Source organism: Argopecten irradians, chromosome 16, assembly GCF_041381155.1.
Source record: "Argopecten irradians isolate NY chromosome 16, Ai_NY, whole genome shotgun sequence".
Classification (NCBI taxonomy): domain Eukaryota; kingdom Metazoa; phylum Mollusca; class Bivalvia; order Pectinida; family Pectinidae; genus Argopecten; species Argopecten irradians.
The window spans coordinates 5,901,165-5,918,658 of record NC_091149.1 but is presented as its reverse complement, the minus strand read 5'-3'; the positions used below and the strand labels follow the sequence as shown (position 1 = coordinate 5,918,658).

At 33.4% G+C, this 17,494-nt stretch overlaps 1 protein-coding gene across 3 annotated transcripts; it reads right to left on the bottom strand.

Moving 5' to 3' along the window:
- Positions 1-3,832: 3,832 nt before the first annotated feature.
- On the bottom strand, positions 3,833-16,973 carry LOC138310376 (uncharacterized). 3 transcript variants are annotated; one of them, XM_069251572.1, is made up of 2 exons: positions 5,973-8,043; positions 3,833-4,847 (listed from the first exon to the last, which is right to left on the bottom strand). In XM_069251572.1, the coding sequence occupies exon 2, from the start codon at positions 4,835-4,837 to the stop codon at positions 3,959-3,961; it is 879 nt and encodes a 292-aa protein (XP_069107673.1). In that variant the 5' UTR covers positions 4,838-4,847; positions 5,973-8,043; the 3' UTR covers positions 3,833-3,958. The 3 variants fall into 3 exon arrangements, 2 of the variants coding, with proteins under 2 accessions (XP_069107673.1, XP_069107672.1); XM_069251571.1 differs by lacking the exon at positions 5,973-8,043 and adding an exon at positions 16,594-16,750 and having other exon boundaries at positions 3,834-4,847; XR_011206415.1 differs by lacking the exons at positions 3,833-4,847; positions 5,973-8,043 and adding exons at positions 14,818-15,461; positions 16,594-16,973.
- Between the last annotated feature and the right edge of the window lie 521 nt (positions 16,974-17,494).

Here is a 17,494-nt window from a genome sequence, read left to right as displayed (position 1 = left end):
AGTTATTCCCCTTGGTCTTCATATAAAAAAGAGAATGAAAGTAGACTTGGAACCAAATACACGGTGGGGAATCACGTGGTTTGTATTTGGTGTGTTACGCGAATCAAAATGGCGGCCGCCAGCAGTTTTGCCAGAAAAGGAGGTCAATCATTGAAAATAATCTTTGTATCGACATTTTATAGTGACGAATTCTAGACAAACCGATACCTTAGTTGTGTTCCAATTTCAAGGTCATATGATTCAAAATGGCGGAGATATTAGACATCAAAAATCTAATTTTTTATTTTTATTTGTCCTTGCGGCAAACATTTCAGCGCCTTAAACTTGTATGTACAGTGTTGATTTTTCATATCTATGTTGTATGAACTTTTGTCTTCAATGGATTTCAATGGGTTATATAGAAAAAATGGCGGAAATATAGATCTCCAAATATGGCAATTTGTTCCATTTCCTTATATTATTCCGTAATTTGTGAGTTTGTAGGGCCTTTATTATTAAATGTAGGGTGTTGATTTTTTGTAAATTTAGACTTTGGCATATTGTCTGTACAGGGTTATAATTTCAAAATCATGAATTCGAAATTGGCGGAAATATGGCCCTCCGCATATGGCATTTCGTTCACTTTTGTAACGTAAATTTTACCGTAATTTAAGAAATTTCCACAAGAAAGGTTTTGAATTGGGTGTGAAAGAGCATGATCTCAGACACATATATTGACCACTTTCAAGGTCATATGATTCAAAATGGCGAAGGTATAGGACATCAATTGTCCTTTCGGCGATTTTATTTTGTGCGTTGGATGTTGTGTATGTAGGTGTAAGAATGTGATGAGATTACATTATGTGGCCAAAGGGAGATAATCTTCTAATACTAATACTCTAATTGTACGAGTTATTCCCCGTTGGTCGAAGATCTTCATAAAAAAGGAGAATGAACGTCGAGTTGAGCCACCCATATGTGTTTTTGTTGTGAAGAATCAGAATCAAGACATGTACAACGAGTTCCCCAACCCAACCTCACGTCCATGACACAACTGTAGTTTGGTTAAGAGAACAACCCACTATATAATTTTACATAGACCACAGTGTTAAAGTTTGTTAAGGTTTTGTGATGTATTATTAAGACAAAGAAATATTAGTTGGCTATTGTGTTCTATAATTAAAGTCTAGGTTCTCATATAACACTAGATAGAAAAAAAGTTTGGATCCTTCAGCTCAAACTCCAACCAGGGTATATGTAGCTATATTAAAATCAAGCGCATTTTGCACTAAAAAATCCTGAAATTCTAGCGTTTTTACCTATTCATTATCAAAATTGATATTGAACCTAAATCTCAATCTGAATTTCCAAATTCATATCATGGTTTTCTAGGAATAATTACCTGTCAGAAAACATTTTAACTTTTGAAATTCATAATTAGCCAGCCAATCAGCGGCCGGGATAAAATTCTATCCAGGGTTCAATCTTGTATACACAAGGGCCATTTCGAAAGTCTTTTTTTCATTTTGTTGGTTGTTCCCTATACCCAACTTGAATACTTTTCGAGATGTTTTAAGTTCTACATGTACACGTATATACGAACAATGTACACATGTTTGCGTAAATACACGTACATGTGTAGATACACCGCCATTTGCAATGTCATGAAGACGCATGTAATCGCATGATTTCTGTTCACCTAATCTTGTTTGTTTGATTAATTAACGCCCTCTTAACCATTCATAAGAGGGCGTTAATTAATCAAACAAACAAGATTAGGTGAACAGAAGGCATGCGATTACAAGCGTCTTCATGACGTTGCTAATGTTGTAAACAGACGACTTGACGAAATCAAAATCCATTGAGATTTACGAAAAAGTTAAGATTTTAGCGAATTCATACAAGAATATTTCACCGGATGTTTATTGTAATTGCAAACGGTAATAAGCGGTACAGCATGATATGCTAGATATTTTTGCCGACAGTGGGTTTTCGACTTCAGCTAAAATAAGTAAAATATTTCAATAGATTGCGAAAACCTGAAAACTATGTTTGTGTCTAGACTTCTGGTATAATAAAATAAGTACTACCTGTATTAGAGGGTGACAGTGCCTAGTGTTACCACTCGGAATCAATCTCTCATAGGTTTCATTGCGTTCTCCAAATTTACCCTGGGAGAGATTGTCTTCTGAGTATCACTGTCACTCTGAGATTCAATTACCCCTAAGTGGCTGACACATCGGACATTGAACATCCCATGAGGAAGAATGAAGGAAACCAGAGGCATAAGGACCTCGCGATAACACTCTATAGGGCCTCTTAAAGTTAAACTTTTGTATGTGGTGTGACGGGCCAGTTCCGGTAAAGGGTTTTCCTCTCATGGCGGTCACTTCCGGAAATGTATGCATTTTAGGAAAACATATACAGTAGTATGTCCCTGTAAACTTGGTATTTGTCAAGAAAATTAACGTACATGTAGAGTGGTGTAGATATCCATTACGGTTTGATAGATAGTGTTGCAAGATGTGCTCCACATCGGACACTTTGAGGCCGATGTAAATATTTCTTCGGATAATATCTATATGTATTGTTCTGACAACTATGATTAATATTCAACTCACAAACCTGCAGATTATAATCTTTCTTCAACTAGCGCTAAAGCCCAAGGCAAACCCTAAACACAACACACATATAATTCTGTTCAATTAGCCGCCATGTTTAATTTACCGGAAACCGTGACGAAATGGGACACTCTACAGGTAATTTTTAAGTTAAAAAAGGTCAAACTATAAGAATAAACATTCAAGGTTTAAATTTCAAGTTAAAAAATCTGACATAACATTTCTGTTGTAGTAAAAATGTGTAGGTCATTTAATTATAAAGTTGCCATATTTGGAGTGCGAGATTTTCTTATGAGAAGCATGAATCGGAGATGCGAGCCATTCATATGCTTACAAACATAATTTATACATGGAGGTGAGTAAATAAATAACCAGTTTATGTCAGAATTTTTGATATTGTTGAATTTGATTACACACGTGAATTATAACATTTTCAACACTATGGTCAATGGGACGGAATTGCAGCTCTGACGACGACCATCTGTCAGAAATCTTCCGTTCGTCGTTGAGACGATCTCACATAAATAAAAAGTATACACTGTATCTTGTCAAAAACAATCCTTGTCCAATCCGGATCACTCTGTATTTTGGCGTTATTGTATGATACTTTCCTTCTTATTCATAGTAATTTAAACCTGTATAATCTGAAAACCTGGCTGTACCGACCAAAGCTGATGGCCCCAGTGACATCCAATTTAGACAGGTTAGACTATTATATGATATACATTATTGTTTTACCTTGTACATGTATCATCAATGTACATTTACATGTATCATGAAAGTTTGTTTGTTTGTTTGTTTGATTCATTAACGTCCTATTAACAGCTATGGTCATGTAAGGACGGTCTCCCATGTCTGCGGTGTGATGCGTGTATGTTGTGCGAGGTGCGTGTTTTGGGTGACTGCGGTATATTCATGTTGTGTCTTCTTGTATAGTGGAACTGTTGTCCTTTTTTATAGTGCTATATCACTGATGCATGCCCCAGTATCCCAAAACACGCACCTTACACTTCACACAAGCTACACACTGTATACATAGGAGGCCGTTCTTACATGATCCTTGCTGTTAATAGGACGTAATCAAACGAACAAACAAGTGTTATTAAATGTGCCTGCAATCCTGGCAGAATTACAGGACCATAAATCCCACAAGAAGGCAATCAATACTGGACATATATAAAAAGACATTTCTGGTAATAGAATTAATTTTCTCCCAAGAAAAATAAATACTTGCACATCTTTTTTTGTATTATTTTAATCATACACTTAGCCATTGACATGTTTGTATTTTGATGCTTGTAGCAATAATTCATCAAAATTGACAACATTTTTCATATTGTTGAGGAGAATGTTTGGCTTTACAATTTTGTCCAACTTTCCCACACAAACTTAAACTGAAAACTTAATTTATGTGTTTTTCTTAACAACTCTTGATACCAGCAATACCGTCGAACCGGAAAACATATTCTGTCGATTCTATGAGGCTGGAATTGAATGTTCCGGAAGTGACGTATGTAGTCTGTTGTTAGGAGACGGTCTAATACAGCATATTCACACCCTTCACAGTTCATTGTTATCAGATCAACGTCGCGATTTCGTACCGATATTTTTTCGAAGAATTTTGTAGTGTCGATTATCTGTATAGTTTCTCCAGTTTCGTTACGTGGGGCGAATATTGAAACAGCATCATTACTAGATTCTTGTATATGAAACGTCCCATCACTGGAATCGATTCCAAAGTTAAACAACACTACGTTTTTAGACGTCTTAAATTTTTCTACAAGTAAGTTATAAAATGAAGGAACTGGTTCTAACACAAAATAATTGCCGGGATGAAAGCGCGAGTTGAATTCGCCCGTGTCAATTCCACGATGTCCGCCTGCCTCGACTACAACGCTCTCCTGGTTGAGATAAGAATGAGAAGTATAGCGAACATTCCTTTGTTTTTGTTCCGCTTTGTATGCACCTTTGACGTCCGTCATGTATGACGAAAAACATTTCTCAACATTTGCTTTCTGTTCGGTTGAAAGAATATCTCCACTTCCGAAATCAACATAGGTTTGATTACTCCCACAATTCCTCACCGGAAACGTGTTGGAATGGTCCATTAATCGTAGAGGTACGTACGTTTCTTCAACATAAATTGGTTTTAATTCATTCAAAGTCACACTGAAGTAAACTAATAATCCAACTACAAAACATCCTAGTGCTGGAATAATCTTTTGTAGCGGTTTCATCCTATCGTCACTGAAATACAAAGAAAAAATAAATTATATAATTCGTTTTTGACAAACCATGTTCTGTTTCATTCTCTCCCAGGGTTCTTTGCGGTCCCCACAATTTCACCTCTGTCAGCGACTCACGGACTCGCCATCTGTTGACCTCGGGTCAAAAAATATTACGTAATGACGATTGTTTAATACATGACGATTGCTTAATACATTGCGCCCAATTAGTTCTCTACTTTCCGCCAGGCCAGAAGCGTACGCATGCATTGCGGTCCCCACAAATTTCACTCTGGAGAGATTGACATTGCGCCCCATTTTTACATGACGTCATAGTGATTGCTTTTGAAACGGCAGACTTCGTATACAAATTGTGACTATTTGCTTACAAATAAATGTAGTATATCCGTAAAAGAATCCATAATTGTTTGGTTTTATATTGAATTATAAAATTATATTCTGTCAGAAATAACAGTCGTTTTTAGGCAAATGATACAAAAGGAAATTTGATATATGTATTAAATAATTTAGTATGCGTCCGAAATACGTTTTTCAAGAACCTTGAAATTTCGCTGGGCCGTTTACAGGGGTGAAATTGTGGGTACCGCAATGCACTCTCGAAGAGATTGGTCACAATGTATACTTACCCGCAAGGGAGGTAACTCTGTAATGTGCAAAGACGGAACACCAATACAATAGATATGTCTGTCACATGTGATATGTGAACCGATTAATAAATATGACAGTGTCTTTGTATTAATTTCATTCAAACTTTAAATATCGGTATTTCGTCGTATTTACGTGGAGTTATTGATTGTGATTCATAGGTTTCATGGAAAATGACGCGAGATTTTGCTCACGAAATAATGATTCATAGAATCTTTCCCTACCTAGATGGTTTTTAAGAATTTCTCCGAGGGTGGTGATTGTGTCGTCACATCCTCAAAGGTAAAGAATGATTATTTTTCTCCGATATACAAAATAAAAAGGTGAGAATAATAGTCAAAACACAAGCATTTTCACCACGACATGAACTTGACAATATCCGTCCAGTTGTGAGAAATCTAAAATCTGTAAAAATTTGCTACATGTAATTATCGTATGCTGTATCTAAAGTCATATATATATATACACTATATTTACTCACGGTATCACGTGATAACTAGATGCAATGTGTCCTTTTAAACACTTGAGTAGGATACCTTTACCCACGTATGATATCTTTTAAAGGCCCACTACCTTTCTGGAACAAAACGTGAAGGTTTCTTCAAAACATTAATAACATCAGATATTATACATATATCGATTGCTCAAGATGAGGTTACAACATGTACACCCAACATATGCAAGATTTTCTGTGTAATATAAGACAACAGTGGAGAGTCATTTCGTTGTTTTGCCGTCTGGCGCAGTGATAGTGAACTACCGTGCGGTATTTAGGATGACGGCGGGAAACATAATACGACTCGCGTTATGACAGTTAGCATTTTGTTTTTTGAATTAAAATATTCAGAAGGTTATCATAAATGTAGTGTTAACGGTAAGCTAATAACTTTTGCGACTCTACAAAGTTATTGATCTCGTTTTACATTCCTATTTTAAAGATTAAAAGCCGTTTCGGAAAGATAATAGCCTTTTACCATTTAATGTTTTAATAGGATTGTAAATCATGGAAGGTGAGGCTATATATAATGAAATATCCTGTATCTAGTAAGACTAGTGGGAGATCAAACTTGTCGATGTGGATTTCCATGAGAGATACTTTTCACCACTTTTTCGAATGTCCACTTTATATCAGATAATAGAAACAACTAATCTTGGTTCTTGATTAACTGGAATTTTCCAATTGATCTTAATTTAGTGCTAAACTGAAGCGAAAACTTGTCTGATTAAATTAATGCAGAAGACCTCTTTCAGGAACAATGTCAATTTGTCTACGAACCAATTTTATTAAAATTAAATGTTATATGTAGCAATATTAATACAAACCCTTAAATACGTTAAAAAAAATCAAAATGTTCGTGGGCAAATAACCGTTGTTCGTGAAAGAGGTCCTTTTAAAAGGTCAGGTCCAAATTTACATTAGGTCTAGTAGCAGGCCTTAGAATAAAATATTTGGATTCATTTATATCTCACTCTAAGCCACACGTATATATGTATGTATTCACTTTTAGGGAACAACTAACTAAATAAAAAAGACCTTCGAAACGGCCCGTGTGTAACGAAGATTGAGCCCAGGATAGAATTTTAACCCGGCCGCTGATTGGCTGGCTAATTATGGATTTCAAAAGCAAAAATGTTTTCTGACAGGTAATTATTCCTAGATAACCATGATATGAATTTGGAGATTCATATTGAGATTTAGGTTCAAAATATCAATTTTGATAATGAATAGGTAAAAATATTAGAATTTCAGGATTTTTAGTGCAAAATGCGCCTGATTTCAATAAAGCTACCCTGGTTGGAGTTTGAGCAGAAGGACCCAAACTTTTTTTTTCTATCTAGTGTTATACGAGAACTTAGACTTTAATTAGAGAGCACAATAGCTAACTAATATTCCTTTGTTTTAATAATACAGTACAAAACTTTAACAAAGTTTAACACTGCGGTCTATGTAAAATTATTTAGTTGGTTGCTCTCTTTTATGCTTATAAACACTTACAAGTAACAACTCAACAACCATATTGAATGAATATATATAAGGCCACCCTCACTAAGGGTGACAGGGTATTTATTAAATCAACAGCAATGATAATCAATAAAATACATGACGAAATGTATGTGAATTACATAAAAAAACAATAAAAACAATATTTCCTTCAAGAATTAATAAACCAAAAAGCCAATGTGGGGTTTACAGAGTAAAACCGGCAAAATAGACATTGACAATGTCTTCACCACAGAAATGCGTCTATGGTACCACAAATGAAGCTGACCATGCCCTGCAGTCAACACACACAGTGCTTTGTTGACATTCACACGCCTGTCCTTGTACACTTCTGGGGTACCCACGGGGTTCAGGCCGAGTAAACAACTCTCATACATAAACAACCACCTTCCGTTCATGCAGGAACACCATGAGATCGTAAATATCATACGCAAGCTTCGAGGGGGTAGACAAGAATTACAACAATCGTTACCAACAATCTGAAGAATTACAGCGTGAGGTTTGAAAATCGTCTAATAAATTATAAAGACGCCTATCATTACGCAGTCCCCTTACCCTAACTCCTCAATTCCTAAACCCTCCGATTCCTAAACCCTGAATTTCACACTGAGCTAAATCTGAGAATACCTGCACGAATGTCACTAAATAAACACCTGATAAATCTATGGCCGAGAACAAGTATTCTAGGCCGAAAGTCTACATTGTTGTGATCCATCTATGATAGTAAAATAAAAGGCGTTAACATAAAGCTATACTTAAATCTGGGCTTCACTCGTCTTCATGTGGCTCTTCTAGTCATGCAGCTCTCCCCATCATCCAGACCAAAAAGACGAGAAAAAGTGTCTCAAATCTCTTACATGGCGAGAAAACAGCAGTTTTTTGTCGTCGAAATCCAATTGGAGGCTAATACCTTGACCTTGTTACATAGTTGACCGATGAATAAAGTTCAAAATTAAAGTTTTCAAGCCAAATTCAAAACAGGTTAAACTGTTAGAGGTTAAAACTGTTGAGTAGGAAAATTTTAATATGGCTGCCTGACGCTTAGGGTTCTGATTTGGGGTCTGGGAGCCCCTTTGGCAATCTGATTAAAATACAGATCCTTTTTATCACTACGTTAGATAAGAGGATCTGAGAAAATGCCATTAGGGGTCATGTCCAGATGACCTTTGTAAATGGCCAATCAAATTGCTGCTGGCAAAATTTTGACAGTGAATTTCAGGGGACGAAATAGTTTGAAAATCTGTCAGAATTATTTCCATGTAGGCAGTCATCTCGCCCAAAGAGCACAATAAAACTAATCGTAGTTGTATGTGGGGGCGAAATGGCGTTGTCAATTGACAGAGCAACGTGCAGAAAATGCATTTGATCTGAATTAGACGTGGTATAAAGGTCATCCGAACATGACCCTTAATCGGATTTTCTCAGATCCTCTATTAAACGGAGTGGTTATAAGGATCTGTATTTCATTCAGATTGCACCTTTGGACACCTTCACCAATCAAATGCCCCTCCTCTAACCCCAAGGGGCATAAATCGTACAGACAAAAATGTAAAATCCACAAAAGGGGGCATAACTCGAATTAGTCTATATGCTAAAGAAAATGACATTATTAACACAAACAAATTCTAAGAAAATACATGTATATAATAAAATAAAACTTATGTTGTATTATGTATGTTGTATGTTGTATCTTTTATTTTTAATGTGTATTGTTACATCTTGCATTTTGTAGCTTTTATGTTGTATATTGTATGTTATATCTTGTATTTTGTATGACTATGTTGAATGGTATATCTTGTATGTTGTATTATGTTGTTTTTTGTATGTGTTGTATGTTGTATGTTGTATTATCGTTGCATATGTTGCATAGTATATTTGTTGTATGTTGTAGCTTGTTTGTATAGTTGCTTGTTGTATGTTGTACTTGCATGTTGCATGTTGTATTATGTTGCATATATTATATTTTGTTGTATGTTGTAGCTTGCATGTCGTATGTTGTTGTTATTATGTTGCATATAGTATTTTGTTGTATGTATGTTGTAGCTAATATATTGCATGTTGTATTATGTTGCATATATTATTTTGTTGTATGTTGTAGCTTGTATATCGCATTGTTGTATTATGTTGCATATAGTATTTGTTGTATGTTGTATATCATGTATAAACTTGTATGTTGTTATTATTGTATGCTTGTATTTTTATATGTTGCATATAGTTGTATTGTTGTTGTATGTTGTAGCTTGTATATCGTTATGTTGTATATTATGTTGTTGTATATATGTATCATATTGTATGTTGTATATTGTATGTTTTATATCTGTATGTTGTATATATATGTTTGCTTGTATGTTGTATGTTGTTGTATGCTATGTATGTTTGCATCTTGTATTTTGTATCATGTATCTTGTATCATTGTTGTATAATATATTGTTGTAATGTTTTTATGTTGTATGTCGTAATGTTGCGTATATATCTATATCATTTTGTTATTTTGTATGCGATGAATGTTCTTGTATGTTGTAGATGTTGTATATGTTGTATATATATATCATTGTATGTTATATTTTGTATGTTGTATATATTATATCTTGTATTTTGTATGTTGTATGTTATATCTTGTATGTTGTATTTTGTATCTTGGGATGAAATATTTGAATTACTGGCTTGCCTTCATTTGATAATATATCACTGTTTCAGCTTGAATATTCTGACTAGTTGATTACATTTTATAGTCAATTTAATGTAGATTACAGGTGTAACTATTATTTGAAAGATTTAACTTCTAAATTACATAAAATCCTATTGATTTTTCCAATTTTTTCCAACGTTTTATAATAATAGTTTTGAAATAAAATAAAATGCTAATGAATAGTTAACGATAACAATGTTTGCATTTAAAGGCCCACTACCTTTCTGAAACGGCTTTTTGTATTTTTTTTTTAAATAGAAATGCAAAAACGAGATCAATAATTTTGTAGAATCGCAGAAGCTATTACCTTACCGCTAATACTGCACTTATCACCACCTTCTGAACAATTTGATTAGAATAAATTAATTGTATATTTTTATAATAACGCGGGTCGTCTTATGTTTCCCGCCGTCGTCCTAAATATCGCGTGGTAGTTGAATATAATTAAGCTACACGACAAAGCAGCAAAATGAATCTGCACCGTTATCGAATATTATTCAAGAATATCTTCATATGCTTGGTGTTGTAACCTCATCTTAGGACATCGATATGTATTTTCTTATGTTATGAATGACTTTAAGAAACCTTTAAACTTTACTCCGGAAAGGTAGTGGGCCTTTACGCACTGAAGCTGAATTGAAAAGTTCAGCAGTGTGTTTTGTTTTGTTTGTTTGTTTGTTGTTTTTGTTTGGAGGAGGGAGCTTACATATAATTTATATTACAAATACACACTATGTATTTCAACACAGGGATCATATAATTCATTACTGTTTACATTTGTATATGATTATGGACCGACCATTTTTAGACGTTTTAGAGGTCTAGATATAAAATAGGTAAAAATCATACTCTACATTACGCGCTACATTGAATATTTCTGTATCTCATTGCGTTCATACCACCTTTAATGCAATCAAAACATTGGTCAATGTCTGTAATCTATATAAAGTGTAATTAATTCTCAGATCCCTGTGGGCAGTATATATATTCGTTTTATTCTATGTAAATGGAATCTAAAAGTGCATCAATGCACGTTGGCACAAAATATTAGCTGAAATTTTGATGGTATATTTTTTTTATTAAGTTTTAGAACGCGAAAATGCCCGACCTGTGTCAAGTCTTGCAGAATTTTGCTGGATTTGCAATTAAATGTTATATAATAAATGCTGTTATATTTTTTACAATGTACAATGTAATCATGTTCTTTTTACCGTGGCATGGCGCACGTGGTTTTTTTTTGTATCAAACTATCCCCTATGACGTTTTTAACTTCGTGTAGTTTCGTAGGTTGTTGTGGTGTGTATAGATGTAGAACTCCAACGCAGATTCAGTGGATGGTACGATACGTTTATTGGAGTCTTAGGAATCGACACTGTACAGAGATTATTGGCGAGTTAATATAGCAGTACATCGGGATAACATATGTCAATATTTGGGTATGAAAGCCAATACCTGGAACATTTGACCCAACGTAGATGCTGTATTACATAGGAAAAAATATTACTCATTAGACTTATCATGTAACATAATTAATAACATGGCTATGTAATTAATAGCAATACAATGACCCTAACAGAGGTTGGTTTTCAATAGACTTTACATGCACGTACATATACTATTGTAAATATGAAACACATGTGCTTGACCTACACAGTGTAACAAACCTGAAAGATATATGTAGATAATTATATATTAGTCCAAATTTCAAAGTCTAAAATTCTTATCATTTTATATATATATTATACTACATTCGTCGCCATGTTTATACATGATATAATTTGATATAATAAAATTATAAAAATTTCTAAAAATCTTATCATTGATCATTATTATATTACCATTATGACCATTATATTCTATATCACTGAATCTAGAACTGTAGTACGAAATACTGCATGTACATACATACGATGAAAATGTACAGTTAAGTTAAAAATGAAAGTAAGACACATTTTCAATATTTTGATTGAAAATGAAATATATATAAAGAAAGTGAAATTATTGATATGAATGTTGCTTGAAAAGAATATATATAAAGCATAATAAGTATAGTATGTAAAACGTAGAGTTCCAAATAGATTATTAAAAACACAGTATTCAAAAGATAACTTTAAAAATGTCCAACGTAGATATAGAAATGTTTATAAATATGCCGTCGCGTGATGAAAAGTTAATGAGTGCTGAAAACGATGTACAACCATCTTGAATCCAACGGTGATTTCTTGCACAACAAGGCTAAGAATTATTTAAGATGAGAGTTCCGTGTAAAAATTGCAGAATATAAGTTAACTAAGTGTAATGAGTCCTCTCCGGAGATGAAAATATAAAACAACGTTTTCCCTGGCATTAGACTGCATCAGGTATTTCCAAATCCGTTGAGCACTTTGAGGAGATATGTTGACGTGGAAGGTGTTGTGTTTGACTTCATCGGAAAAGGAGATTCATACAATTTTTCCCGGCATTAGACTGCTTCGGGTATTTCCAAATTCGTTGATGATAATTGTGTTGACGTGGACAGGTGTAGTGTTGACTTCTTTGGATAAGGAGACTTTAGACAAACATTCCGGCATTAGACTGCATCGGCTCCTCCCTATCCGTTGAATATGTAGGTGTTTTTTTTTTTGTAAATGTTTATGTCTTCAAGCACAGAGATATAATTGAAAATTTGCGTGAAATAACACGTCACTATCTCTGACTCTGACATAGCCTGACATAGTCCTTAAAACAGTTTTCACCTGGTGTTTAATCACTTCAGGGGACTATCCAGAAAATATACGTATGTTGAAATAATAGATGTAAGTGTCTTTTGTGGAGATATATATATTAACAGGAAACTCCAATGATAGAATGAAGACGGCATACACAAAACAAGTCATATACAACGAAGACACAATAAAGTCAGAATTTTGATGGACTACCGATCCACTTCTATAACTGGAGGCGGAATTATAGTTGACAGGCGTGGATACATTAACACTTCCGTCGCATGGGGTCCAGATTATATTTCGATTGGATTATGGCTGATTCTCAATTCTTTTGCGTATCAAAGGCGACAAGTTTTTAAAGATTAGACTTTTCACTCTTTTCCTTATAAATAATTGTACCAATCACAAATATATTACTAAGAATGTCATGGTATCACCAGAAATGTAGAAAAACTATATAGAAAAAATGAAAGATATAATAAAATAATCGCTCAATAACATTGTACGTATCAATCAATAGTTGTAATATTATCTGTAGATTTGCCTAGGAGACAGTAGGAGATATTTATTTAATATATCTATAACTATCAAGCTGTTGTTATTCAGAGCTTGTGGGGGAAAAAACCAAAAAAAAAAACCAAAAGGGATATACATTATAATGTGTAAACAACCAACAAATGCATAAAAAACTAACATGAGCTTGTGGTGTTAAATGTATTTAACTACTGTTAATTTTTGTACAATGTAAAAACTTTAGTTGTAAATCGTGCTTCAAAGCGATAATATAACCGTAAGTAAAGTATTGATGTATGGTCGTCTCATTATCTACGAGTAAAACGTTTGATACTTAACTATTTGATAAGAAGAATAAATCTAAAAACATATAAACGTGATACTAAGTGAAAAAAAACTGATGGCATATATGCATGTTAGCAATTTATCAGTTCTTATTATATATCTATTTTGAGATAGAACAGACATTGCATCTGTGAAAACTAGAAGAGAAATACAACACAACTTCTAGCATACATGCGTAATTTATGTACAATGTAGTATGTTTCTTTTTTTAACATTGTGGGTTTTTTTTTTCTTTTTTTTATTTGCATTTATAGTTTTTTCTGGTAACTAAGTGAATTGTGTGAAATAAAATGTTTATGTGTGGTGTATGAGTAAGACATTAATAATGCTTGATCATTTGATGAAGATATAAAATGAATATGTGTAATTTAATGTAACCAGATTGATACAAATAGCTTAAACTTGTAGAAAATTTGATTGAAATACTTGAGAGAAAAAAAACTACAAAATAATATATAAGCTAATTTGCACAAATTCCGACCTCGAGGACATGTTCACGATATGCTGTTGCCATAGAGTGAATGACAATCAATGAGAGAGTCTGATCGACGTACGTACTTCCGTTTCAAACTCAGACATGACGCTTCGTCTCTTATTAGATTGAGACTTAAAGGAAAACTAGATGATAAGTGAAAGAAAGTTCCGTAAGTTTGTAAATTGTATGTGCAAAATATGTAATGTAGGAGAAAATTAACAAGTGTTAAACTTGCATTCAAATGCATCAGGTAGTAATTTCTCCAATAATGAAATAAATAATATAATCATAATGTGTGTTATGTTGTATGTTTTATGTATATAAAAGTATAATGTTGCGGAATCTGTTATATGAGGATTAGAGCAACTATCGTGTGTGTTTTAATCACATCACTACTCTGCCTCTAACATAAAAATAGACGAGTTTCCATGTACATATTTACCTCCGTGCATTATCACGTGAGAGAAACTTGTCAAAAGTATATAAGATGTAAAAATGTTTTTTGTGGAAAAGTAAATATTATATGTAAATAAACACTAAGGAACTTCTAAGATTTATGATACAAACAATCAACTAATTCATGAACATGTCACAGGAGAGGAATCATAAAATAATTGAACATTTTTTAACCAGTGATTTGAAATATTGTAGCTTATTGTAGTTAAAAATAACTAGCAAGGTTATTGAATAAAAATATTCCCCTCAAATATTTCCATAACGAAATTGTTTTAACTTATAAATTGTTTATTTTTATGTCTATATGTGTGCGTTATGTGTATTGATGTGGTTGACTCCTTGTGGTGCATGTCTGTGTTTTAGTGTAAGTTTTATGTGTGTACTTCAAAGTTAAACTACATACTGGTAGTCTATTTTAGTTCATAAGATGTATATGTGTATAAAGTCAAACGATAATTCTCACTAAGAATAAGACCGGTTCTCAGTGATGATAAAGCCATGATAAAACATTAATATTATTTGTGCGAGAAAAATAAAATAAGTGGTACAATAATTTACTTGTAAAAGAGCTAATAGGCCAAATCTACGTACCTGTGAAACCAATGATCGATATAGTGGTAGTAACTTCCAAAATGTCCGAACCCAGGTTCTTTTCAGCACGGCGCCAATATGATGATTTTAACTTCGTGTAGTTTTGTATGTTGTTGTGGTGTGTATAGATGTAGAACTCCAACGCAGATTCAGTGGATGGTACGATACGTTTATTGGAGTCTTAGGAATCGACACTGTACAGAGATTATTGGCGAGTTAATATAGCAGTACATCGGGATAACATATGTCAATATTTTGGGTATGAAAGCCAATACCTGGAACATTTGACCCAACGTAGAATGCTGTATTACATAGGGAAACATGTTACCTCATTAGACTTATCATGTAACATAATTAATAACATGGCTATGTAATTAAATAGCAATACAATGACCCTAACAGAGGTTGGTTTTCAATAGACTTTACATGCACGTACATATACTATTGTAAATATGAAACACATGTGCTTGACCTACACAGTAGTAACATACCTGAAAGATATATGTAGATAATTATATATTTGTCCAAATTTCAAAGTATAAAATTCTTATCATTTATATATATAATACTACACCCCCACCCCGATGACACATGTAAAACATAACATATTCTCCTCGTACATGTATTCTTTCAGTTGAGCAACAGCTGGTTTTTCGAACAAATCGATATATATCAGATTTATCAAGCCTAGGTATATAGCCACAGTCATGTAGAATATCATATTTTATAGTCTGTAACAAACATCTGCTTAACTACACAAGGAAAGGCCAGAAATATAATCCGGATAAATACATGTACAGTGTATATATTTTTTTAAATATGTATGTACGAAAATATATTGCATATTGATGTAAAGATGTAGGGTATGTATATATGTAATGTATGTATTATTGCTAAACTTGTAGAGCATTATTATGTAATTGATGTATCTCTGTTCTGTCATCTATATGTATTTGTTCGATTGACCTCCTGTTACACACAGATCGTGTGTCCGGAGTGAATAAAATAAATTGAATTTAATATAAACAACAGAACTACAGATACATAATTATGTAAACCACACCCATGTCAACGGACATGTATTCGTAATTATGAGGTTTGGAGACGTGTTTGTATTTGTGTATTTTTTAAAACTTAAATTCGTGCTTATCATGCTAGATACACGTTTCTTTCACAGGGAACTGATGATTAGTAACAGTTTATATATTTATGTCCCGTTGGTTTATAATTATATAAACTGTAACTAATTATCAGATTCCTGTGGTTTCCTCTATGAAAAATAATGGATTGATTGACTGATTGGTTAAAAGATACAATTTTACTCACCTTATTTGTCGACTGAGAGCAGAAAACGTTAATCAAATCCAAGCTTATGAAAATCACAACATCCTGGATCTGGTTAATAGTCAGCCGACAGGAAACAGCCGATTGTAACTCTATATATCATCTACGATCTCGTGTTGTGTGTATCGACTAACATGATTGGCTGAGAAGGAAAATTAAAAAATTATCCTGGTCATATTTACAAAAAAAAGTTTAGAATTTTGTTGTGCATTTTATATTTCCCTATACGGTAGCCGTGAAAGGGCATGGAGAATTAAAAAAAAAGTTATTGCGTACGAACGCAATATTATATCATTATGTATGAGCATAGTAATGACGCATGTGAACCCGGTAATTATTGCGTGTGAACAAAATATCCCTGGGCAATGTAAAAGCATAAAATGTTTTATTATAACACAAACTATAATAGACCCGGTATTGTCTTAGTGACGTCACTTTGTATGTGGGATAATTTTAAAAGGAAAATTTGTTTGGTCTTTTTTGTTTTGTTAAGACAAACATGATTTTAGCCATCATAACGAGATACTAAATCGTTGATACCAGACAGTTAAGTCATTATAACGAGATTTGTGAATCCTCACGAGATTTGTGAATCCTCACGAGATCTGTGAATGCTCACGAGATTTGTGAATCCTCAATCGGCCACCGTACTAAGCATAAAGTAGGTTATCATGAGACACACCACAGGAAAAAATGTATAGTTTTTAAAATGTTTTGAGTAAACATGTATCTTTAAACAGTTGGTTTTGTATCGGGTATATAGTAAACCGATATGGTGAAAATTATTAATTCGAACGAAATAGTTACAGTGTATCGTCATCCTTGATCCTTCATTGGTTACTATCACTGTCGTTATCTCTACCCCTGGACTATGACTTTTTTT

Bases quoted from the DNA above. Each gene is read 5' to 3' on its own strand.
- LOC138310376 (XM_069251571.1), bottom strand. From the start codon at position 4,837: ATGAAACCGCTACAAAAGATTATTCCAGCACTAGGATGTTTTGTAGTT.